Source organism: Notolepis coatsorum (genome assembly GCF_963971535.1).
Source record: "Notolepis coatsorum genome assembly, chromosome: 19".
Classification (NCBI taxonomy): domain Eukaryota; kingdom Metazoa; phylum Chordata; class Actinopteri; order Aulopiformes; family Paralepididae; genus Notolepis; species Notolepis coatsorum.
The window spans coordinates 81,174,821-81,202,304 of record NC_140183.1 but is presented as its reverse complement, the minus strand read 5'-3'; the positions used below and the strand labels follow the sequence as shown (position 1 = coordinate 81,202,304).

General features: G+C 45.2%; 1 protein-coding gene across 1 annotated transcript in view; it reads right to left on the bottom strand.

The window, feature by feature from the left end:
• Positions 1-3,621: 3,621 nt before the first annotated feature.
• kcnn3 (potassium intermediate/small conductance calcium-activated channel, subfamily N, member 3) overlaps positions 3,622-27,484 on the bottom strand; it is a gene marked incomplete at both ends in the record, with an annotated part of 203,396 nt that continues 179,533 nt past the window's right edge. The window contains 3 exon segments of the mRNA XM_084336731.1: positions 3,622-4,044; positions 5,716-5,785; positions 9,110-9,237. Of these exon segments, the coding sequence (XP_084192857.1) occupies positions 3,622-4,044; positions 5,716-5,785; positions 9,110-9,237 (621 nt within the window).

Below are 27,484 nucleotides of genomic sequence, written 5' to 3'. Positions count from 1 at the left end.
GGGAGAGACAACATGAAGACTGTAATGTTAAGAGATATATACTTTATTAATTCTGTTCAAATAAAATTACAAAATAATTTCAACCTCAAACGGCACTTCCCTTGTCCATAATAATAATTTAACTTATTAGTAATACATATATCATAGTTGTCATGATGAAGAATACTATAGTTTAATAACAGTAGATATCAGCTATAACTGCCTTTAATCATAATGGTAGAAAAGACTAAGCAATACAAAGCTAGGATGTCAGTAACAGCTGTACAATATTCCAAGCGTGTAATTCAGTATCCGGCCACGGCATGTCGCTATAAGACAGTTTTCAAAATGGTCTCCATTGAAAGGGTTTGGAGAAATGGTAGGCTAGTCTTTTTTTTTACCCCATCACACCATTATAATTCATTTCAGATATATAGTCTCTCTCGTTCAACGTTTCATGTATTTTGTGAGCAGCAGTTCCTCCATGGCCATTTATCCTTTATAGGGTTTTGTTTATAGTGTTCCTTTCTGGTCGTTGGCAGTCCACCTGCATTTTCAGCTCAGGCGGTGAAGTGCACGCAGTTCGTATACAGTAGCACTGTAACAAGTCCATGTCCAGATTTTCACAGTTATTTCTTCAGAAATATTGTCAGGAAATCTGCAAACGCCTCTTGCCATGTTTTCTTACCAGTGATAGCAGCGTTCCCTGCCTCTTATTGAAGTCCATTTAAAAGAGAGCACTTTGGTTGTTAAGATGTGTGTGTATGTGTGTGTGTGTACATGTGTAAATGTATGCGTGTGTGTGTGTGTGTGCCTGCTTGTGTGTTTAAGAGAGTGTGTGTATGTGTGAGAGAGAGTGTGTCAGTGTTTTGTTTTGAACCGCGTTGAAACATTATACATTCATGGGTAACAGTGAGTTGTTTTGGGACAGCAAGCTTTGAGAAAGTATGGCTGTAACATCTTCCCTTTTTGAAGTGTTATAAATATGCATCTGCACACTGAAAAATAAAAACAATTGTTTCAGGATTATGATGATCACAAGCAATCCAGCTGGGTTGGGCGTCTCAAGTCAAGGTCAGCGAACACTCCAGCAGCTCACTATGGCGTTCCGCGCTGAGCCTCATCATTTCATTTATTTCACATTATTGATGTCTCATTATCATCTCAGTCTTCAGTGAACGACTGCAACACAGTTGATGCCACAGGAGAATCTCAGTCAAACGAACACAGTGGCCATAATTACGTTTAAGAGGGGCGGCTGGGTAGCGCAGTGGACTAAGCACTCGCCTACCACCGCAGAGACTCTGGGATTGAATACAGCGGTCAGCGGTACCTCCGGCTTGGTCAGTCGTCCCTACTAACACAATTGTCAGTGTTAGCGGGTGAGAAGCGGGTGACAAGCCGGTGGGGTATGTTTCCTGGTCGTTGTAAACTGCGACTCCTACTGGTCGGTCGGGGTGCCTGTTCAGCAGGGAGGGGATCTGGGGGAAATAGCGTGAACCTCTGCACGTGTTACGCTCCCCCAGTGAAACTCCTCGCTGTCATGTGAAAAGAAGCGTCTGGCGACTCCACATGTATCGGAGGAGGCATGTGGTAGTTCTACACCCTCCCCAGGCCGACAGTGGGGCAATGCGCGCAACGACCAGGAAGGGAATTGGCATAAGCCCAAAAATAAATAGAATACAAAAATAAATAATAATTACGTTTAAGAACGACTGGGCCATTTCTATCAATGTCTATATTATTTTTATAGTTGGGGAGGCTCTTCCTTCCTCTCTCACTGACTTAAGAGTATCACCAAACCACCAGGACAGCTCTAACAAGAGAACGGCCGTACTATATTAATATAGAGTGGAACAGAGTTAAAAATGCACATACATTTTTATCAGTGGTTGTGTGGAGCTGCATTCTTCTTCTTCTAAACCACTTTGTCATACCCGACCGGCGTGTAGCGAGTGTCCCAACCTATGAGTTTGGCAGAATATGAATTTGTAAACATCGCAGTGACACATACTTTATCCTAGGATGTATCGTTACGTACTGTAGGCAAAATCTAGCAGTATTCCTTAACTGTTCATTGATCTGTGGTTCATGGAATCTTGTGCAGCGGCGTATTTGCTTTCAGTCGTGTCATCGCTACTTGTAAGAGATGAGTCATGGAATAACGTCTCAACATTGTTTTTAAAAGGATTCCTTCTTCCTCTCGCTTTAACACTAAAATCAAGCAAATTTCACATAATAATAAGAATGACAATTAAGTACAATATATGAATTATAAAAATGTGCATCTTGATCATCACAGGTATAGATGCTGGAGGTCACACTAAATAATCTCCAGTTATTTCAACATGATCTGTAAACTAGTATATTTCAGTGAATGGATTAAGATCAATTCTTTAAAAATTTGTATTCTCTCTGACTAATGAAACAGTTTAAATATCAAAACTATGTTTTTTTTTTTTTTTTTATATTCAAACAACTGTTTTAGACCTAACTACAATATCGAAGTTATTCTGATAAGCAACAGTGAATGGTGTCTTGCATGGCAGTGCTCTTTTCAAACTGACTGTAGTGCATTGTGTGCTTGGCAGTTTAGGCTACAGCATTTATTTTTTTCAGTGGACCAGTGCATTGATTTCTTTGTGTGGGTGTAAATTAGGTGGGCCTGCTTTGTGATTGTGTGGTGTTCATTTATATAGCGTCAATGCTGATCACATTTGTGTGCGTGTGCGCGCGCGCGCGCGCGTGTGTGTGTGCATGTATGCGTGCGTGCATGCCACTAGTTTGTATCGTGGTCGTATTGATTGAACCTTCTGTTAAAGGGATGCTCGTTAACGCACAATTAGCATTCAGATAGAAAATACATCATAATGATAAAAAGTCATGGTCATTAATTCCTGATGGAGGGAGAGAGAGAGCAAGAAAGGAGAGAGGACAAAGAGAGAGAAAGACACAGACAGACAGACAGACAGAGAGAGAGAGAGAGAGAGAGAGAGAGAGAGAGACCGAATAAGAGACATTTTCCTATAATTACAGTGGATTCCATTAGCACTGAGTTCATGTAATTATTCCTTGTTATTATCTCCTCCTTCACCCTTTCAGACTCCTTTCTCCTCCTCTTGCCGCCATTCCTCCCCCTCGCATCCGCTCTCCCCTTCTCCTCCTATTTTGCCTGCCTTCTGTCACGTTTTCTGTCCTTCTCAGAGACCCCCTACGACCCCCTTGACGTGTGTGAGATGGGTGTTTGGATTCCAATGCGCTATATATCCACTTTGAAAAAGTGCTGCTGCATAAAAATCCATTATTCACTACTTCAAAAACACAGATGATTCCATCCTTAAAGGTTTTGTATTCAAGGTCTTAAGATGACTTCGACAATATCCCATAATAAGTTTGACTTTCATGCCAGGAATAATTTGCTGAGGTTGCTAAGGGTGGCACATTTTTCAAATGGTAGATATATATCATTTCGGAACCAGACTCTTCACGTATATATTTTGCTTCCCCCCCCCCCCCCACTCCCTCCTCTCTATACGAGTCTTAGGATAGACATGCTAGTGCAACCCTCCTCCTCCTCCTCCTCTTCCTCTCCATTTCCATTCTGTGTCCGTCCCGTCCCGGTCCCTCCTTGTGCCGCGACCTTTAGCAGCTGGAGGTGCAGGTGTTGGGGCTGGGGCTCGTCTCCAGGCTTCCCGCCGGGCTCAGCGGCTGGCCGGGCGGCAGGGACTCCAGTGTCAAGGCGGGGGGAGGTAGGGACAGGGCCGAGGGAGCCGAGACCTGGGCCGGGGTCACCGAGGTCGGAGTGGGCGCCTGGGACGGGGACAAGGCGACCATGGCACCCCCGCCTCCTCCTCCTCCTCCCCTGCTGTCCCTGGTGTCTCTCTCTCGAAGCAGGTGGACCAGGGCAGCGTGCTGGGTGCTGAGGGTGGCCGACAGGTGGGCGGGGAGGGCGGTGAAGCCGGCGGTGAGCTGCTCCACCCTCTGCTCCAGGGACAGCATCTGGCGCTCCAGGTCCTCACTGCGATCGTTGAGCTCCGACATTAGTTCGTACATCACGCTCTGCATCTTTGGGGGGAGATGGGGGGGGTTGGGGGGTTGGGGGGTCGGGGGGGGGGGGGGGAGAGGGTGAGTCAACTCACACATTTTCGGGAGAGGAGGGACATCCAAAATAACATAAATAGGAGTGTTATTGTCAATGTTGTTATCGATAGGGAGTGTTATTGTTCCCTTCCCTTCCAGGAAGTTCTCTCACGAAGAGAGGGAGATATTCAGGTTGTAAAATATAAGATATTGTTAGGTTGGATATAAAAATGGAGGGGAGGATGGAGGGATGAGGATGGAGAGATGAGGATGGAGAGATGAGGACGGAGAGATTAGGAAGACAGTGAGGAAACGGGAGAACACGTAGAGTCTGGAGAGGAGTGTAGAAAAGGGAACCCTCTATGTGGGCGTTATCACATCGTGAGGAAAGACGGAACATGAGAAAGAGAGAGAGGAGAGGGGGGGGGGGGGGGGGGGGGGCAGGCTAGAAAGACCTAGCTGCCGTAACCATGGTAAACTCACGAATAGCCGATTGAGAAGAAGGAATAATTGGAAAAGATATGTGGGGCAAAAGGCGACGATCCAAACAGAGAGACGCAAACAAACAACACACACCCTCTCTGTCTTTCTCTCTCTCCCCATAGCCCTCTTTCTAATCTCTCTATCCGTCTCTCTTTCCAACACGCATGTACGCGGGGTGCACACTGTGACACACGCGTGGCAACACACATTCTCACTCAGAGACACCCACACCAGCTCTCCCCTCCCTTCCCCTCCTATCCTCTCCATTCCTCCTCGCTGTCTCACTCCGTCATCCCTGTTTTAACACTTGTTCTGGTTGCTAGGAGACACAACGCCACAGAAACAACAGGCAGGTCAGCATGGAAACGGCGGAATGCTGAGAGATGTTGGGGAGATTGCTCTCAGGGGACCATGACTCGGTGACAGCGTATCGGGTACTATGTGTCAGTCATGTATGTACCTAATATGTAGTATTATTGTTTGTACATTGTCTGTACATGTCTGCTGTGTATATTTTGCATGATGTGTTTTTAACCTGTTCTTAATTAACTGTATGCCATATATGTTATGCTTAATTTTTTTTGCTGCTTTTTAACACCAGACCCAGGGACAACAGTCGAAAATTTGCTTTGGCTAACACATTTACATTTATGTTCATTAATGTGTGTTGTCCCTGTTCAAATAAAATGTAAACTGAAACTGAAGGCTGCATTCTATTGCTTGGTATTTATGTGTAGCGCATAGTGTGTGTGTGTGTGTGTGTGTGTGTGTGTGTGTGTGTGTGTGTGTGTGTGTGTGTGTGTGTGTGTGGTCAAATAGTATTTGCAAATAATTTATAGCATTTATTTTATCCTGCCAGGTGTACTAGTAGTACCAGGTGGGTGGTGTTTACTGAATCGAGACAATTCAGATGTCAGAGATCACTAAAGGATACTACATTGACTTATGATATAGATATATATATATATATATATATATATATATATATATATATATATATATAATGTAAACGTTCTGACTCTCATTGTATTGTCCCTATGTAACTAACCCCACCCACCTGGCACTCTGAGGAGACAGAAAGAAAATGCTCTGAATTATACACCAATATTATTATGGTGTGTGGTGTGCATGTGTCTGGTGTGTATGTGTGCGGGCACATGTGCACTGTCTTACCTTAGAGAGATCTACTAGTGTGTTGGCCTGATCACTGAGCTTCCTCTGCTCCATCTTCACACTACGTAGTCTACACAGAGAGAGAGAGAGAGAGAGAGAGAGAGAGAGAGAGAGAGAGAGAGAGAGAGAGAGAGAGAGAGAGAGAGAGAGAGAGAGGAGAGAGAGAGAGAGAGAGAGAAGAGAGAGAGAGAGAGAAGAGAGAGAGGAGAGAGAGAGAGAGAGAGAGAGAGAGAGAGAGAGAGAGAGAGAGAGAGAGATGAAACCCAGTAAATACACAGAGGTCAGTCCAACTAGCTAATCCCTCAGGGTCTAGGCAGCGACTATGTGCAGTAGCGGGCACCTTGTCTATTCAAGCTTGATCTCAGCCGTTGTCTTTCTCTGAATTTGACGGCACAGGCTGCACCAAACCCACTGCATTGTTGTAGTGTAATGCCGGTGATGGTGAAATGATAGAACATGTTCACCCAAAAGGCTCCCCTCTAGCTGAACAGGCTAGTCAAAAAGATAATAATACAACAGTATACAATTATTCCCATGATTCCACAGTAGAGTTATCAGCCTCAAGGTTTCATTCGTATTTTTCTGTTTACTTAACACTATTTGTATTTTCTAGCTTTTTCTTTTTGTTCTGTTGTGTGTAAACCCTGGGATCGCTAGCTGACTGCTATTGCATCAGCTATAAATAAATAAAGGTAGAACCTAAATGTGAATGTATGAAACCAGCAAGAAACAAAACAAAAGCTCAAAAGAAAAAAAAAGAAAAATGAATGAAAAAATGAATTGCAATGCTAACCTGAACAGAACTGTAATACTGTAAATATACTCATATCTCCTTCCCCTTAAATCAGTTCTTGATTGTTTCCATGTCCTCATTCAAAATCTCTCATTCACTCATTCAACTCAGTCAGTAGAGCAGATATACAGTAGGACTTTATTTTGACAAAAGCCTCAAGAGAGCCTTTTCCATCTTTATTGTGATGTGGGAGCGGCTGGTTTAAGCAGCCACACCTGCCCCGGGTCAAGATAATCAGACCTGGGAGCAGGTGTGACTGCGCACCTGTTGCACATTGAGGTAATCAATGTGCATTGGTTAAATGGGCCATCCTCTCGCACACACGCATGCAGCCACGCGCTTGAATTGCCCCAAGCGATAAAATAATATGTGAATTCTGTTTTGAGTGGATTGGACCTATTTGCCATTGGATTTGATTGTATCTGGACCTGGGGGTCGCTCTCTCTTTGAAGTCAATTGCCCTCCTAAGATTTCTAAGATTTCTTCCATTTCTTCTTTCTTATGAAAGTTTTGTGTGGGAGTTTTTCCTTGTCTTCACTTTCGGGTCAAGGGGGTCAAGTGTTGTTCCATTGTACTGTGGGCCAGTGAAGCTCTTTGAGACGTGCAACCATTACGTAACACATGGAACACAGATATGCACTTTGCTGAAAAAATTTAAGTTGACTTGGATTGAGTTTGAGCGGGCGACAGTGGCTCAGGAGGTAGAGCGGTCATCTGATAATTGTAAAGGTTCCCGGTTCGATTCTTGCTCCTCCCGGGTGGTGTGTCGAAGTGTCCTTGAGCAAGACATTTAACCCCTAATTGCTCCCAATGAGCAGGTTGGCACCTTGCATGGTTGCTTCCGCCGTCTGTGTGTGAATGTGTGAGTGAATGGGTGAATGTGAGGAACAAAATTGTAAAGCGCTTTGGATAAACGCGTTATATAAATGCACCATTTACTATTTTCGACCCTATTCGTAAGATACATATACAATAATTCAACAACAATAACAACAACAACAATAACAACGCAGAGGCAAGCTAGTCACCAAGGCAGTGTTGACAGCCATGGGAATGGCTCTGTGTGGACACATATTGTTCTATCCTTTATTCTAGTGAATATTATTGTATTACAATAACAACACAACATACCGCTCAGCTGATTATCAGGCAACTATGTCTTTCTCACACACAATGACTTTACCTTTGCGAGGCAGCTGGCAAACCATCTGGTGCACCAAGTTAACAATGACTGGCGAATCCCCAAAACGCGGTTCCGTATGTGTTTGCATGTGTGTGTGTGTGTGTGTGTGTGTGTGTGTGTGTGTGTGTGTGTGTGTGTGTGCACGCGCCGCCTAGGGATTTATATGCTTGATTTGATTGCTAGTGTTGATTCAGACAACCTGTGGGTGGATAGAGGGATGATCTCAGAGGCCGCATCGGGTCAACACTGAGATGACACGTTTGAACTGCTGCGGTCAGGCAAGCGATACCGGAGTCTCATGGCAAACACAGAGAGACTCAGAAGAAGCTTCTATCCCCAGGCCATCAGGATGCTAAATGAACAATAACACTATGTAACAAACCATCAAATACACTTACAGCACACACATCCACACGCACACACTCACTTCAAACAAACAACTCAACCCACTTTACCCACTTTAGACACTTAACACACTTTATATTTATTGGTAAAGAATTTGCACTACAACTCATACCTCATTACATCTTACTGTAAATTGTACCTAAATTGTACCTCATCCCATTTCTGCATTGTACTGTATATTGTAACTCAGTTACCGTTCTACTCTGCATTGTATATTGTATATATGTATATATTGAACACTTTTGTCTACGTACGTGACTTCTATTTTATACTTATTATACTTATTTTATACTTATCTATTTTTATCTAGCACAATCTCTGGAGCAAAACAGAAAGAAGCATTTTACATAAAAGTATTCTGTACTTTTGTTACCCCTTTCGTGACTGCTGATGCACGCCTTGCTTTGAATACAGCAGTCACTGGCTCGAGTTAACTAGCCATGGGAACATTCACTCTGAAGCACTGGTTATTTACGAACTGTTCGTTCTAAATTTATCACAGAGAAATGTCAAAGGTACTCACAGTTGCACGAGGGTTTCACACACAAAACCGGGGTGGTTTGAAAGCTCGGCGTTGCTAATAAACATTTTAAATATTTTTATAAACTGATCAACACTGCATTATTTCCGGCGTTGGGTGCATGATGCGCATGCGCTGTGATCACAGCGCAGGCACACCAGGCAGCCAACGCCGGAAATAATGCCGTTTTGAGCAGTGTTGACCAGTTTATAAAAAATATTTTAAATGTTTATTAGCAACGCCGAGCTTTCAAACCACCCCGGTTTTGTGTGTGAAACCCTCGTGCAACTGTGAGTACCTTTGACATTTCTCTGTGATCAATAACCAGTGCTTCAGAGTGAATGTTCCCATGGCTAGTTAGCTCGAGCCAGTGACTGCTGTATTCAAAGCAAGGCATGCATCAGCAGTCACGAAAGGGGCTATACTTTTGTTTGACAACTAATAAAGAAACTTGAAACTTGAACTTGATATGAGTGTGTGTGTGTGAACTTACTGGTGGATGGCCTGCAGGAACTTCCTCTGGTGCTTGCGGACTCTGGAGTGGTCGATCTTCTTCTGCAGCTTGGTGTGTTTGTAGATGAGCCAGGTCTCCCTCAGCACGTTGGCCGCTGCGTTCTTTATCTGCACACAGGAGGGAGCACATGCAGAGACACACACACACACACACACACACACACACACACACACACACACACACACACACACACACACACACACACACACACACACACACACACACACACACACACACACACACACACACACACACACACACACACACACACACACACACACACACACACACACACACACACACACACACACACACACACACAGCGTTAGCAACAGGTAGCGCTTGGCTACCAAGGTAGGCAACAGGTCATGGTTTCCTCTTATCTGATTGTCTCTCACCCATTCACTCCATTTTATTCTACCTGTAATGAGAAGATAAACCATCTTCTCTCTCCTGGGAGGAGCGAAGCAGTTGCTCTCTCGCTCTCGTTCCCCCCCCCCCCCCCCCTCTCTCTCTCTCTCTCTCTCTCTACACAGACTGTCACATCTTCCAACTTTGTAGGTATATGTTTAGGGATTTGGAGCAGGTACATTTCGTGACACACAGTAAATATCTTGTCTAGACACACTAGGCCGGAGTGATACCACACCTTGTATGATTTACTTTGGATATTAGAGTAGGTAGTCAGGAGTAGGTTTTACTTGGGGTATTAGAGTACGTAGTCAGGACAGGAGTAGGTTTTACTTGGGGTATTAGAGTAGGTAGTCAGGACAGGAGTAGGTTTTACTTGGGGTATTAGAGTAGGTAGTCAGGAGTAGGTTTTACTTGGGGTATTAGAGTACGTAGTCAGGACAGGAGTAGGTTTTACTTGGGGTATTAGAGTAGGTAGTCAGGACAGGAGTAGGTTTTTACTTTGGATATTAGAGTAGGTAGTCAGGAGTAGGTTTTACTTGGGGTATTAGAGTAGGTAGTCAGGACAGGAGTAGGTTTTTACTTTGGGTATTAGAGTAGGTAGTCAGGACAGGAGTAGGTTTTACTTGGGGTATTAGAGTAGGTAGTCAGGACAGGAGTAGGTTTTACTTTGGGTATTAGAGTAGGTAGTCAGGACAGGAGTAGGTTTTACTTTGGATATTAGAGTAGGTAGTCAGGAGTAGGTTTTACTTGGGGTATTAGAGTAGGTAGTCAGGACAGGAGTAGGTTTTACTTGGGGTATTAGAGTAGGTAGTCAGGACAGGAGTAGGTTTTACTTTGGATATTAGAGTAGGTAGTCAGGACAGGAGTAGGTTTTACTTGGGGTATTAGAGTAGGTAGTCAGGAGTAGGTTTTACTTGGGGTATTAGAGTAGGTAGTCAGGACAGGAGTAGGTTTTTACTTTGGATATTAGAGTAGGTAGTCAGGACAGGAGTAGGTTTTACTTGGGGTATTAGAGTAGGTAGTCAGGACAGGAGTAGGTTTTTACTTGGGGTATTAGAGTAGGTAGTCAGGACAGGAGTAGGTTTTTACTTGGGGTATTAGAGTAGGTAGTCAGGACTCAGGAGTAGGTTTTACTTGGGGTATTAGAGTAGGTAGTCAGGACAGGAGTAGGTTTTTACTTTGGATATTAGAGTAGGTAGTCAGGAGTAGGTTTTACTTGGGGTATTAGAGTAGGCAGTTAGGAGTAGGGTTTACTTTGGGTAGTTAGAGGAGGTAGTCAGAAGTCGGTTTTTAGTTGACCTTAGCTTTTCTTGCATATTTTCTTGCATAATTAGATCATCTATTCTAAACTATTCTATCATTCAAGAACCCCCCCCCCCCCCCTCTTGGTCGTGTGTCTCTAATAACCACCATTACATTGGTCACCTGTCCTTGTAAATAGTATACATAGATTTGTTTTTGTATATGTACTGTAAACATTATTAGTTGCACACTATAACCTCCCTTTTTTCTCTCCACTGCACATTTGTAGTCTGGTATTGGTTTATTCTCCCATTGGTTAATTTATCCCAGGTTACAACACAGTCATCTTTTATGTTAGTTACCCCCCCCCCCCCCCTTCCCCTTGACTTGACTGGGATTGTAACACAGACATACCACAGGCTTAATTGCCAACGCTATTCATGCACACACAAACAGCCCTGTCCTCAGGGAGGACGGGCACCGAGAGACGACAGGAGTTTGTCTCTCTGTTTAGGCCATGTGATATCTTTATGCTAAAACTCAAATCCATTCTGTGTATATCTAGCTTTATCGTCTTAGTTGATTGGAAGGAATACGCACAGTACCACTACAGTTGATTAGAATCGGTAACGTCTAATAGTCATGATCATTCATTCATTACATTTATATAGCGCATTTCTAGACACTCAAAGCGCTCCCCACAATGTAGGGTGGAATATTGCCTCCTTCACCACCACTGGTAGCACCCAACCTTGGGCTACACAGGCTCAATGGCTGCCATACACTGGCACCAGGCACACATCACACTACACAATGTCTGAACGGCTCAGGAGACAGGGATTGATATCAGCCAATTAAGGGGAAGGGATGATTAGGTGGCCTTGATGTCAGAGACCTGATTGGGCATTTGTCCAGAAACGTCGGGGAACCCCCTACTCTTTGCGATAGGCGTCCTGGGCTCTTTAATTACATTTACATTTACATTTAGTCATTTAGCTGACGCTTTTATCCAAAGCGACTTACAAGTTCTGTACAACAAGTCATCAGGAAGGGTACAACTCTATCAGCTGAGTAACAATGTTCATTAAAGTGTTGAGTGCTACAGTGTAGGTTAGTTTATTAGGACAAGTGCATGATAGTAAGGTTATATAGCATTACTGGCAATCGCGTCTCGCTCTGCTGATTGATTGATTGATTGAAAACGTTATTAACAGATTGCAGAATGGGTACAATACAGTACAGCTCAATACACACAATTGTTAAGGGGATGCAGACCAGAGAAAGACTTTCGTCTTGTTTACATCAGGGTCCCCCATTTTCAATTCATCAGGACATATATGCGCCTAGTACTCTAACGCATTACTTTTGAAATTCAGTAACGCTACTTACGTTACTGAATGGTTTGTTAGTTCGTTACTGCGTTCTTTTTATGTAGATTCATAGCGAGCGTCCTTATTTCGCCTGCGTTTGTTTTGTTTACTGTAGACTGAAAGGTGCTATAAGACGAAGTATTATTATTATTATTATTATTATTATTATTATTATTATTTCTTTCCGTAGCCTCATTCTGGTTTTCGCACTTCTGATTGGCCACTGACGTTCTGAAAGAAATAGACGCTCTCTACAGTAAACAACAAGAGGACGCTCGCTATGAATCTACATAATAAGAACGCAGTAATAATAACGAACTAACAAACCATTTAGCAACTACTTGGAGAGATAATTAATATACAACATGGAAACGAGATAAAGAACATGTTTGAAGGGCTGCTGGAGTCAACTGGACTAACGTTACATCTCGACCACCGCAGACTGGTGACGGTGAGTGCAATGTGTTCACTGAAACTCAAGATCAATGGATTTTGACTGTACGAAATCTGCCAGGGAATCTCATAATACTAATCAAACAATATAAATATAGTCCTTTCATGCACAATTGATATCCTAACTATTCTAACGTTGCAATGCTTTGATTGATATCTTAAACAACGCTGCAAGATGGTTATGAATGAATTAATGAATGGATGAATGAATGAAAACTTTATTTAACAGATTGCAGAATGGGTACAATACAGTACGGCTCAATACATACAATTGTTAAGGGGATGCAGACCTGAGAAAGACGTTTGTCTTGTTTCCATCAGGGTCCCCCATTTTCAATTCATATAGACATTTATGACATACACAACATACATGACATTTATGGCATAGGGACATATAGGTATTTAGTACTGATACATTTGTGACATAAGCGGTATTCAAATATACAGTACTGTTACCCCTAGATCCTGACAGAGTATATACATATGATGGGGAGGGAGGGGGTGGGTGGGTGGGAGAGAAATATACATACAGCGGGGAGGGAATATATAATGAAACGCTCTAGACCACATTGCTTAGCAGAGTTCGGTGATGTGAATGGAAACTGTCAAGTTGATCAACCGATTTTGAGTATATGGGGCATGGGACTTGAGCAATTTTTTTTAATTTTTTTTTTAAATAACTAAATAGTTACTTTTCACAGTAACTCATTACTTTTGGGTGTAAGTAACTAGTACAGTAACGAAGTTACTTTGAAATGAAGTAACTAGTAAAGTAACTGAGTTACTATTTTTCAGTAACTAGCACAACACTGCTCATACCCCCCCGACACTCAACTAACCGCCTCGGACAGTCCTTCATACCAGTGGCCATCAGGCTCCACAACAGTGGGCAGCAACTGCTGCCAGACATCGACCTAGAACTAATAGGAACCCAAGTAGGACAATAACACTACCTTATGCATACTGCACCTTATGTGGATACTGTGATACTGTGAATAATGAATAATATATATTTCAGTTAGTTAGATAGTAAATTATAACACTACCTTATGCATACTGCACCTTATGTGACACTGTGAAAATATATTTCAGTTAGTTAGATAGTAAATTATATTGACCTATTTGTTTACACTGCTTGTGTTGTTTTCACTACCTGTACCCCCCCCCCCCTTCCCCCATGCTGCTATGATGCCTGAATTTCCCCAAGGGGATCAATAAAGGAATATCTTATCTTATCTTATCTTAAAAGGAAAGATGAAATTCCCTACCTGGGTTCCATCCTATAGAGGCAAATCATTCCTGTGACAAAATGGGATCCAATGTAATAAAACTAAGTCAACCAACGAACTAGATTCCTGTACCGGATCTCCTCTCTGGTAAACAAGAATATCTTGAAGACTCTAACAGGAGCACTCATTCAAGGGTACAGGGTACTACGACTATGCTTGCACCTCATGGTACCAAAGCACCTCAAAGGCACTAAAAACAAGATTACAAACATCACAAAACAAACTGGTCAGACTACTGCTTGACCTTACTCCTAAAACCCACCTCACCCCTGCCCACTTTGACAACCTAGGATGGCTTAGAGTAGACGACAGAGGACAGCAACTTGCAATGGGCCTGGTCTACAAGATACACTACACCATGAAGATACCCATGTGCATGTCGAAATACTTCCCAAAGGTCAGTGAATACCACGACCACAACACCAGAGGGAGTTCCACAAATCATGTTCAACCCAGATAAAAAAATTTAAAAAGTAAAAAAAAAAGAAAAGAAAAAATTATAAAAAAAAATAGTCATAACTTAGAAATGAGATTGCATAGGTCTCATTTATAGGTCTCATCGATATCGCGATTCTGTTTTGATTAATTGCCCAGCCCTACAGTGTGTACAGTAAGTTAGCTTGGTGATTATCATTGTGATGTAGGCTAAGCTGGCTAGCTACTGTTAGCATACAAGCTTTTACAAACACTGTAGCCTACTTACTTTTTCATCCACAACGTTTTTTCTGATCCAGATGCATAAGTCCACTTCTTCATGTTGCTCAGTTGCTGGTTTATACTTCGGTCCTAATGTTGGCGCAAAGTTTAATTTAGCCTGACTTGACTTGTTATAGCTGTACAGCTTACTTCTACTAAACAACAACTAAACTACTACCTTGCTCTTTCAAACAGTCAAAATGGGTCCATCTGCAGGGTCGGAGGTTAGGTTTAGCTCTGGCCAATCTCAAGTTTCTCAAGTTTCTTTATTAGTTGTCATACAGAAGTACAGAATACTTTTATACAAAATGCTTCTTTCTGTTACATTTTGTATAAAAGTATTCTGTACTTCTGTATGACAACTAATAAAGAAACTTGAGAAACTTGAGATTGGCCAGAGCTAAACCTAACCTGCAGATGGACCCGTTTTGACTTTGCAATGCAGCAATCTCTGATTGGATTTGCAAGGCTGCCAATCATATTCAACCTCCGTGTATTGGATGTCAAGGGCTGTCAATCATTCAATCCTCCATTCAATGGTAAGAGTTTAACTGCACAGACCGTGCTTAGACGAAGTTAATAGCCTATTTCGATTGGCTGTTATTTATTATTTATATAACATTGGGTCACACCTGTGAAGTTTTCTTCACGAATAATTACTGCAGTCATTACTGCAGTGCAGGCCTGCTCAGAGCTGTCAATCTTGGCCATTTTTGAAGAAAAAAAAAATTCACTGGCATTTTTTTACAGAGGAAAACTTTTCTAATAAAAAAATATAAAATAATAATAATTAATTTTTTTTTATATATATATATAAATAAAATAAATTTATATATATATGTAAATTAATAATAATTATGAATTATGAGTGAATTTGTGTTTCACGTGTTGTCATAGAGAAACCTCCACTGGTGTAATGATAGTTTGTTATCAGCGAGCCATATGCAGATTCTGCCTAGTTCCGAGCTGAGGGTTTTTTCAACCTGTAACTTGTTCTTGTCAGAGACCAGCAGGGCTGAGTCGTCCGCAAACAGGAACAAGTTGCAGTCACAAGCTGACGACATGTCATTTGCATAAATTAGGAACAGTAGCGGTCCTAGTATGCTTCCTTGTGGAACACCACAGCTCACTGTGAGGGGGGGGGGATAGGGTACCGTTTACCTCCACCATCTGTTCCCTCCCCTCAAGGTAGGATTGCATCCAGCTCACTGATAGACTATCAAAACCAATTGCTTTTAGCTTGTCAATCAGAATGGAGTGATTGACCGTGTCAAAGGCCTTTTGTAGGTCCAGCATGACCATGCCGCAGTATTTGCCTGCGTCCACCTCTTGTTTGATGTGGTCATTCAAATAGAGAAGGCATGTGTCAGTGGAGTGGGATGTTCTGAAGCCAGATTGGAATTCGTAGATTAGATTTTTTTCCGCTAGGTACTTTTCGACCTGTTCATAGACTATTTTTTCCATGACTTTCGAGATGGAGGTGAGAATAGAAACAGGGCGGTAGTTGCCTGGGTCTAATTTGCTGCCCTTTTTGTGCAGAGGGGTCACCCTCGCAATGTTGAAGTCCTTGGGGACGTGTCCCTGTTTTATGGAGAGGTTTATTATGTGTGTGATGATTGGGGTGATGGCGGCTGCTGAGTCTCTGAGGAATTTGGAGGGGATGTTGTCATGGCCAGTGGCCTTGTTAGGTTGGAGGGCCTCATCTGTTGTTACCATTTCCAGCTTGAAGTCGTCCTTGCGGACCCCTAGGTTTTTGTAGTAAGCTACTATGTGTTCTACCCCATAACGCCCTGAGTGGGAGGGTAGTTTGTTTACCAGTGTTGTGGCTATGTTTGTGAAGAAAATGTTTAAGTAATTGGCTACATCCAGCTTGTCTGTGATGAGCGTGTTGTCCGTTTTTATGTTTATGTTTGAGAATCTGGTTTTGAGTTTTTTACTGCATCCTAGTTGATTATTGAGTAATTTCCAAAGTTCACGTGGTTTGTTTTTGTTTTCCTCAGTTTTGTCATTGATGAAATTCTTTTTTGCAGTTTTGATCATGGAGTTTACGTCGTTTCTTAGTCTGTTTCTTTCTAGTTTGAGTTCAGTCACGTGGGCTTGGAGTTCACTGCTCGTGCTTTTAGTAAGCTTTGACTGACTTTTACGAAACTCAGAACATTTTTTGTCTCTGGTTTTCATAGCAGCCAGTATTTCGGAGTGCATCCACGGCTCAGCGCGATTTTTTACCCTGGTGGTTCTTAGGGGGGCCATGTCGTTTAGTATTGTTGAGAATTTGGTTTTGAAGCCAAGCCATGTTTCTTCAACCAGTGTACCATTGAGTTCATCTGACCAGTCCAGGCTCTCCAGTTCAAGGTTGAAGGCCTCGTTAGAGTAGGTTTTGAGGTCTCTAGATGTGACTGTTTTGTGGCAGCCAGCCTTTTGTTTTAGTTTTTTGCGGGTACAGAATATCATATAATGATCACTTAACCTGCATGCTATAACCCCTTTATTGGAGATCTTGGACTTGTCGGAGGTCAGAATGAGGTCAATGGTAGTCTGAGTTGATTCACATACACGTGTGGGTTGGGTGATTAGCTGGCTGAGGCCGTGCAGATCACAAAACCTACTGAATGACTTGAAGACGGGTGCATCTTTTCGTTGCATATCCGTGTTCCAGTCTCCAATAAGAATTTTGTCTACATCCTCAACTCCAGCTAAACACCCATCCAGTGTATCATAAAAGCCACTATGATCTGGCGGCCTGTAGATTGAGCCAACCAGTAGGGATTTCGCCCTTTCGAATAGGATTTCCACCCATACAGTTTCAATTGATTTATGATTCAGGTCATTTCTGTTGATGAATTTGGTGTCTTTGTGTATGTACATACAGACACCACCTCCATGTTTGTTCCTATCATTCCTGATTATTGAGTAGTTCTCAATCTCTATCTCTGGATCTTTTACAGAATCGTCAAGCTTAGTTTCTGAGAAGCACAGTATGTTTGCCTTACCATTTATGAATAATTGTTTGATTTCATCCAATTAGTTTTTTAAGCTGTTAATGTTAATGTGGAAAATGTTCAGTCCATTGGCGTTGGTTATTTCATTGATGTTGGCAGGTTCGAAGTATTGTTCGTTTGTGATCTGTTCCTCTGAGTGGGGCGGGGGGGCTTTGTTGTTGTGGGTTGGAAGGGGGGAGGGGGGGGTCGGGTCCCGCGCCGTTCTGGTACAACAAAGGACTCGTTCCAGAGTCCTTTGTTCCTGGATGTTTTTGCTGTTAGCTCTGCTGGCTAGCCGGCTATCGGGCGTCGAGATGTTTAAATCCCGCGTCGAGTTGGTCGTCATGGTTTCGACCCTCGGTTCACCTCCTCTCGTCTCTGCCTCACGTGTGCTCATCTGCTGCGGCGTCATTGGGGGAGAGTCGCCGTCCGCGCTGTGGATGTAGCCACAGGTCGAGTTGTTGGTGTTGTTGTTGGTCGCGATGGAAACCTCCATCGCTTCTTGCGTTGCCAGACCAAGTCTTCTAGCCTGAGTTCTGGTCAAAACCGGGCCTGGGTTTAAATGAATGTCTCCCGAAAGTAGCAGAACCAGGATGATCATGGTCCTACGGTCCAATCTGCCGGTCGGGGGTACGTTTTTACGTACCGGGCTCGCTGTTAGTAACGTGTGTATAGCCGCCGTTCCGACGTGTAGGTGTTTCTTTTCCGAGCCATTGAGAAGGTAGAAGTCACTGTGGGTCTCGTTAAATCCGTTTTCACTTCTCTCCCCTTCTGTTTGATGTTGCTTCATTGATGAATTGAGGTATAAGTCCGTAATCCATATTAGCAGGAGTAGAAAATGTCCACAAAACCTTGTTGTTTTGGTTGTTTGGCGAGAGCTCTCAGTAATGCGACTGCTCATGACTGCACCGGATGTCAACCTCTTATCTCCTAGCACATAATGTGCTGACGAAACAAACAAATGCACTCACATGCACGTGACCAAGCCACGCCCCTGCGTCTCCCTATATGACGCCGGAAATGGTCACGCTCCACCTTCCTCTTTTCGTTTCCAACACGGAAGTAGCAGTGCACTCCGTGAACTAGTTGTTATGAAGCGCAGGGAGAAATTACACAATGTTGGGTATTCGCCAGAAGTTCACCAGCCCCTGGAATCTTCTCGGCACATCCTAACAGCGCAACGGGCCTGTCCTGGGTTTTTCCTCGTCTCGTGACAGCGGACCGAGGGACGTCGCACGTAGGGTTGCCACCCGTCCCGTAAAATACGGAATCGTCCCGTAATTGGAAACTAAAAGACGCGTTCCGTATTGAACTGATACGGGACGCACTTCGTCCCGTATTTTAAGGTTGCCAGTATTGTGAGAGAAATGAGCCAGCCGACCTACAAAAACAGGCAAAATTGTGTCCAAAAGTTGCGGAAAATAAACAGACTTGGCAACTCTGGTATGATGGGCGTGCGCTCAGCAGCTCACGACCAATGAGAATTTGCGCTTTCACGTTGCTAAAACGTTCTGTGCGGGCTTCTGCTCAGCTGCGTTATTTTTAAACCTAGCCGCATTTTGCGGAGACGCTCTCTGATTGGCTGACGCCTGTTTCTACACTGGTTAAGCTTAGGCACTCTTTCGAAGTTGGTTAAGGATAGAACACCAGCCCTGATTCCAAACTCTAACCATAACCAACTTCGAAAGAGTCGCCTAAGCTTAACCAGTGATAAACTAGGCGTTAGGTAGTTTGCTGCTGTTAGACCCGGAAATGGGCAAAGACACAGTTTGTCACGCGATTGGGCAAACATGTCAGTGGCCAATCAGAGAGCGTCAGTCAGTGGCCAATCAGAGAGCGTCTCCGCAAAATGCGGCTAGGTTTAAAAATAACGCTGCTCAGCTCAGTCGCTGCATCACCGGGCTGTTTGAATACAGCAGACACTACTCCACCGGCGCGTCCTAAAAAGAGAAAACGCCTCCAGAAGTACAGACCTGAGTGGGAAGAGGCAAACCCCTGGCTTGATAGCGTCAGTGGAGATGTTTATAAAGCAAACTGCAAAGTATGTGTGTGTTTTCTGTGGCGCATGGTGGACTGACTGACGTCGAACAGCATGCCTCAGGAGAACAAAGATATTCCTGAAATATAAGAACTCAAAGGACCCAAGCACAGGTTTCACAGTTCTTCATGACTGAAACATCTCCTGAGATTGATTCAGTATGGGATATTACATCTTATTTATCTGGTTGTGTTTTTAACTAGATGTCAGTATTTCTATTTACCTGCCCTGGCAGCCAGGAGCCTACATATTGGCTGCTGATGTGGGCATAGTCTAGGCTATTTCAGTTTACTAATATAGTTGATTGTTCATTAACACTTTAATCGCCGTTGACGCTGAAACACGTCTTTCCCCGCCATGCTTATTCTGCCGAAGACGCTGGACAGCGTCTTTGATATCAATATTTCAAAAATCTGTGATCGAAATCATATTTCTCCCCCGGAGACATGAGATGTACTGGTGAGCCCCTCTCAACTCTCTAACGGTTCAAGAGCGCCATCTGGTGGCCGATCGGTGGATCGCCCAGGGAAGAAACAGGAAGTGGAAGCTGGTGCTCATTTCAATTCGGTCCGATCACTCGCTAATAGTCCCAGGACTCGAGCTGATCACAACGGATAGTGATCCGTTACCAATAACTCGATAAACAACATGATTTGGACGTATATACTATTATACAACCTGGAAATGGATCGGATATTTCGACATCCCATAATAGAAAAAATTCTGTTCCACGCTCATCTCCCAACGGCGAGAGGAAGCTACGGTGAGTTTCAGCGTTATTTTTTAATGTCTTCGATACTAACTGCTCTAATGATCATATCACCCACACTAGATGAATGATATAACGTTGCCCACGGAATTATAAACAACCCCCCCCACCCATCCGGTCATCATCAGATCATACGTAGTAACTTCTAGAAGTACGTCCATTTGAATTTTTTTTTCTCGCACAGATTCCTACCAAACTGTATTTGATCATCAATATAATGCATTTAGGGCTATAAATCAAGTTCTGGAGAAAGTTGCAGAAAACGATAAAAACATACTTATACTTTAGACCGTATTTTAGTATGAATATGTGAATGAAAAAGTATAACGTTGCTACACCCTGAACAATAGATATAGGACGTTGAATGGGCCATAGTAATGTCAATTTAGCAATAAAATTTAAAAAGTTATAGCCCTGCAAAGAAGGGGAACTTCTCCATGTTACATAGGGCTGGCGAGGGATGGTAAATTATTAATTTAACCCCGGCGATCAAAGTGTTAATGTTGAGTTTTTAAAGTCTAATAAATAAACATGTATTTATATTAATCAATATAATTAAATATTGTGCCCATTTAAACTCTTATGTTGTTATGCTCATCTGGAAAACGGAATTATTCATAATGGATTAACAGTTAATAAATACATAAATAATAGAATTCATAAATACAAAAATGCTAAAATACTTAAATAAATACTTAAAAATAAATAAATAGTGTTCAGACAACAATATAAAAGTCATACTGTTCAATTTCATTTCATTTCAATTTTATCATCCCACTCCTCCCCTCTAGGTTACTGCAGCTGAGGTGACACAGGTATACCACACGGTTAAACACAACCTCAGCTACAACAGTGCTGACTGTTTGTTTTCTATGCATTTCAGGAGTTTGGGGGGCTGGCTCCCCTAAATAATTAAATAACATAACCCTAACCCTAAAACCGAAATAAAGTAAAACAAAAACAAATTTGTTTTCCGCTTTGCGCACGCTCGCGGAAAGGTGTCCCTTATTTCGATTAGTGAAAGGTGGCAACCCTAGTCGCACGATGGTTAGCAGTCGAGCTAAGTCGTGCACAGGTAGGGCCTGCGCTATCAGGCATTGATACTAGCATGAGTAATACTGCTCGTTGTCCCGTGAGACAACCGAGTGATGTATTGGCGCGAGGGGCAGGATATTTGGGAAAACATGGTCGTCATGACTCTTTTTTGGGTGTTTTTCCAACTATCCTAGAGCGCGCGGCTAATGCTAATGCTACAATGCTGGGATGCCGTTCCCTTGTTCCCCGCCATGGGCTGTTGCCACTCTTCCCTCCTCTTAACCGTTTCATTGCTGAAGGTCAATCGGTGTGGGGGGTTTTGCTGAGGCTTATTTACCCTTTATACGGATCGATGGAATGACGACAGGGCGCAAGGCAGGTGTGCCGTGGCTAGAGGGCCAGTTAGCATCGATCCTTTGCCCTGGCATGGTTGAACGGACAGGACCGAATTTAGCGGCGACCAGTAACATTTCAGTTGGCTGCTTTTTTTTTTTTTTTTTTTTAACTTACATTTTTATTGAACATTTATAGACATACAACAAAACATATACAATAACATCAATAACACAACAGTACAATGATGTGGGCCCCTTGAACTCGGCTGCGCTCATCCTCCCAGACCCCCGCAAGAGGAACCCCCCCCCTCCCACCCTAGAATCCGGGCTCCCCCGCATCCCAGGTCCGTCCCACGCGGGGTCCAGCACTCAGCGACACGGGCATCTTGAATCTGATTGGGCCAGACCCAGTAGAGGGGCGAGGGGCAATACTCCCCCCCACCGAGCCAAGCCCGCTACCTCCCATGCCACCAAGCCCCCCACCCAACACACAACCAACCCACAACCCACGGGATCCCACTCTCCCGGGTCAAACCGCATAAACGCTGACCCCCCACCCCCGACTCCCCCCCCCCCCCCCCCCGAGTTGAGCCCATTGGCGCCCCCCATATCTTAGGCCGCTGCGCCCGTAGCTGGGCCACCATCGACATGGGTCCCTTGAATCAATTGGGCCAGGCCCAGTAGAGGAAAGGATAGGGGACTCCCCCCCACCGAGCCAAGCCCGCTATTCCCCATGCCCCCGAGAGCCCCACCCCACGCCCATCGGCCCCCTAACACACAGGGCCCCGCCGGGCAAAGCCCAGCCTCTCTGATCCCCCTGTGAGAGAACCCTCCCTCCCGCCCTCCTCCCCGAGAGATAGAACACCCCCATATCCTGGTCCACCATGCACAGAGCCGAGCCCCCAGAGGCCCCACCCACCCCCGCCCGACCGCCAGGCCCCCGGCCCACTAGAGCCCCAAGCCCAGGTCCGCAGAAGGTCTAAGCACCACGCCTCAATGGCCCCCCGACCCCCTGCGACGCCAAGCCCGGTGCCCCCCCGGCCCCGACACCTGACCGCCCAGGCACGACGGCCGAGGACCCCAGGAAACCCACTGTACCTCCCATGTCACCGACATCACCGCACACGTTTATGAAAATAAAACTAACAATACAATAAGCGCACTCTTTCCCCAGTTGGCGGTTTGGAGGGGGATCAGCCCTCCTACTGGAGAAGCCCCCCCCCAGAGATGAAGATACCCCCCGCAGGAGGCTCTTCAAGCCTCTCTTCATGTCCAACATTTTGAATTTTTGTCCTTCATATTTGTCCATGTGCACATTTAAAACATATATACTTTACATAAATCGCTCCCAAGGTGTACGGGGGATCCATATGTCACCCCCTCTCCCCTGCTGGTAGGTGCAGAGTATTGGCTCTCTTGTTGAGAGGGCTCTGCCTAATGGCGAGGGGTGCCTGATGTCTTGGCCCCCCTTCATCTCACTATAATTGCCCAACATTCGTGTTGTCTATTGTGCTAGAGCTCCTGGTCAAAGTTCTGTCTGCTTTTCCTCCTGTTCCGAGACCCCCACCTTCCAGTCCTCCCGTGATTCGAGTCCCATGTTCCATTGTCTCTCCTTCATCCCAGTCCAATGTGTGTAAATCTCTGTGTGTTTATAGTTCTCCATTATTCTATGTGTTGTATATTTACCCTCCTAATTATTTCCATCGGCAGTGATTATAGTGTGCGTTCGTGTATGTGTTTCATTGGGCATTATTGTCTATAGCTGGGGTGGTTAATCCGTTCTTTATGTACTCCTCTCATTCGCCTCGCCGTGTCTCACCTCATCTCTTCCTTCACGTCTCCTTATCATTTCCTTCACCTCGAATCTCAAAAAGTGAATAGTAATCGCTCTCGGGGGGCCTGCCAGCGGGCTGCTTCGACGCAGGCGCCCCGTGGGCTCTCTGAATCTCCATCACCACATACAGGGCCATAGACTCCCTTTCCACTCTGTCCTCCAATCCCCATAACCGGGTATTATTTCTCTGCTGTCTCCCTTTCATGTCCGACAGCTTTTCCTTAATTTTTTCTTGTTGTAGAATTGCAATTGTCAGTACTTCGTGTATCTTCGTTTCCCATTCCTCCGCCTCTGCCGTTCTCCCTTCCAACGCCGCCACGCTCTCACCCTGTTCCACCATCTTTTCATTGACCGCTTCGAGTCCCGCATCCACCGCATTCTCCCCCAATATCCTCCTGCTCCGTCTTCAATTCCTCCCCCAGCCTCCCGACATCGGTCCTTATCGTGTCCGTAATTGTCTGCATATCCGCCAATATTGCGTCCGTCATTGTTTTCATATATGCCAATATCTCGGCCTGCATGCAGACCGCCCATCCTGGTATTTCCCTGTCGAGCGCGGCCGGCCCACCTCCTCCTTCCACCTGGTCCCTCTCTCCCTCGCGACGGGGATTTTGTATCTTCAAATTCTCCCTTCTCAGAGATCCCTCATTTTTTCTCTTCTTCTCATTCCTTGTTTCCTCCTTGTTCCTTGATTGCATCTCCATTTTTTATTTCTTTTCGGGTCTTTATTCATCCGTTTTTTTACTTATTCGACCAGGAGCTCCAGCACACGCATGCTACTCGTTTCCTCTCGTCGCTGAGCCTCCAGTTGGCTGCTTTTCTGTCCACAATGGTGTCGGGTAGTGGGGCCTTAGGGCCAGGCGACGTCGAAAACATTGCGCATGTTTTTGAGGTTATACAGCTTTTAACCCAGCCGCAAGCTATAACCGCAGGGAGGGCTAGGATGCTGTCAACGCTTGTTCACAGACATCTTTGGTTGGAGCAGTCTCCTCTTGAGGAGGAGAGAAGGCTTCCCCTCCTCAGGGCTCCCCTCTCCGCAGAGGGCTTTTGGTATTTCCGCAGGAGCGCGGGCGGTATTTGAGCTAGGCCCCACACCGCCTCACACCGCGCAGCCAGATGAGATACCCTGGGCACAAAGACTACAGGTGATCACAAGGCCGACAGCCTTGGCGGCCGAGGGATCGGCTACATTAGATGAGCACGCCCTAAAAAAACTTCGCCATCTAGCTGTGTCTAGCACGCTCTCCGGTCACTCCCCCCCCCAACACCAGCGGGATACGGGCTCTGATTTGTCCCCTTTGGCTGCGGGCCGCGTGCCTTCAGTGAAGCGCAAGCGGCCCCACGTTTCGCTTCTCATGGGGACAGGGGCTGACACCCAGTTGCTGGCTAGGCCTGGGTCTGTCCGTGAAAATGCTGTGCTGTCAAGCGGCTCCCACGCCACACATTCTGCGTCTGTGTTTGGTGAGCCTGGTGTTGTGTCTGTCGACGGAGAAGGTTGTCAACGGGGGAACTCGAGGCCCAGGAGGTTGCAGCGTGAGTTCCCCCAGCCCCGCCCTCGCCAGGCCGGGTATCACGTTAGTGCCTCCCCCGACCGGAAGACCGGTGGTGGTCAGTCAGGCACGCGTGGTTTGGGTGGTAGTAATATCACTACAGGGCTACGGTGTGTAGGAACCCACCCTATCGGGCAGTGTGGGGACCACACGCCTTGCATGTCCAGCTGCAGAGCAGGCTATCCTCAGCAGTACATGCCGGGAAGATGTTCAGTGGGGGAGCTTATGTCACCCAGTGTGATGGCCGCTCTCCCCCTATCAGACCGGATCTTTCTGTCGGGGTCGCCCATTGGGTGCGATTACCTCATTGGTAGTGTCAGGGTGCGATATCCCGGCTCTGTGAGTCCAGGGTTGGCAACGCACAGCGGGTGGGACCGGGCCTCCTATCTACGGTTCCTGGCGGACCAGCGCCAGTTGGCGGTGGGTGCGCTTTGGGATTATCATCACGTATGATTACAACAGTGCCATATGTCGAGGTGGATGGAGAGAACGCTGAGGCGAGGACTTGTGTTGCAGTTTGCACAACCCCACCCTCCGTTTTTGGGTTTGGTACAGACTAGTGGTCTGCAAGGGCCTTGAAATGAAGCCCGTGCCCAGCTTGAGCCCGTGAACTTCAGGCCCTGCCCAAAAATAAGCCAGACTGTAAAACATTTTAAGCCCTAGCCCGAGTGAAAAAAATAAAAATATTAGACTTAAAATAAATTTTTTATTTGTATTTGTTTTAAATATTCGAAACACTGTTTATATATTAACTTAATAAATAAGCAAAAACGACAATGTTCAATAGGTCTAACTAAATAACACATATCACGCTGAAAACTAACATTCTATAGCCTGTTTCGCAAATGCCTCTATTTCCCTCGTCACAATCAGTCCAAAATCACTGAGGATACAGAGGTACTGGCAGACACAGACTAAAACATTAATGTCATCATCATGACACAAAAGTATACAGAAAAAACTCGACCGCAGCAGCCAATTATAATAAATAATTCAGGACTCACCACGCTGTTGACGTCAGCAACAAAAACGTCTGCCGTTGAATAACGTTAACAAAACTTCGCCAACCAGCTGCTACATCCAAGAAAAAATGTAAACGTTCGCCAACTGGCTATATTCCAGCTTCAACCAACAATTGAAGTTATTGAACCACTTCGGTCTGCTCTTGTCCACCATCCACCGTTGATGTCCTGTTCAGCACTGTTCTACTGTCCTAAAATTCTCCCTGCGGTAATTACATCCAAATGTTTCCAAAAATCCAGCTTTCCCAGACGCATTGGGAACTTTCAAAAGCTCTCCCTTTCCCTAATTCCATATCTGTTAACTTATCCATCGCGACTCAGAGACACGCTCTGACTCTCTGATCTCTGATGACAGCTGGCGCAAAAGAGAAACCGAAACTTAAGGTTATCCTATAACCCTAGTTATATGAGTATAGAGAGCGTGCAATAAAAAATACAAATAAAAAAAAAACAGGGGCTGCCCGGCCCGGCCGAGCCCGAATTATTTATTTAAAAACAAAGCCCTACCCAGCCTGGACCCGTTGGGTCGGGTAGGGCCCCGTCGGGCTCGGGCAGGGTTGCAGTGCACTAGTACAGACCCTATTGTCAGGGTCCGCAGCAGTGACAGCTCTGGCCGACGAGATCCAATCTCTGTTGGCGAAGCAGGCCATCGTCGTGGTCCCAAAGGAGGACGCGATGTGTGGCATTTACTCCCGGTGTTTTCTAGTGCCCAAGAAATCGGGAGGTGTCAGACCTATTCTGGATCTGTATGCTTTTAAATCGGCTGATTGTGGCGAGACGGTTCAGGATGTTGACCGTCAAACACCTGGTAGGCGCTGTCAGAGTGGGAGACTGGTTCACATCCATAGACCTGAAGGATGCGTACTTTCACATCCCGATCTTCCCTCCTCACAGGAAATTCCTTCGCTTCCTTTTTCCGGGTGTAGCGTACGAATACCAGAGGCTGCCCTTCGGCTACTCTCTGGCCCCTCGCACATTCACCAAGTGCGTGGAGACCGCGCTGGAGCCTCTGCGTCGTCAGGGGATACGAATTCTATTCTACCTCGACGACATTCTGCTCCTCAGCCGGTCAGAGGAGGTCGCCAGGTCTCATACCAGGCTGGTGGTGGAATTCCTCACCAGTCTAGGTTTTGCTGTAAACTGGGAGAAGAGTACGCCTCTTCCCAGTCAACAGGTGGAGTACTTGGGCTTGGTTCTAAGCTCAAGGCCCATGAGGGCAACCCTCTCAGAGCGACGGCGAGAGGATATTCTCAGCGCGCTCAGGAGGTTCCGTCCTGGCAGGGCGGTTACGGCGCTGTCCGTGATGCGCCTGCTCGGTATGATGGCATC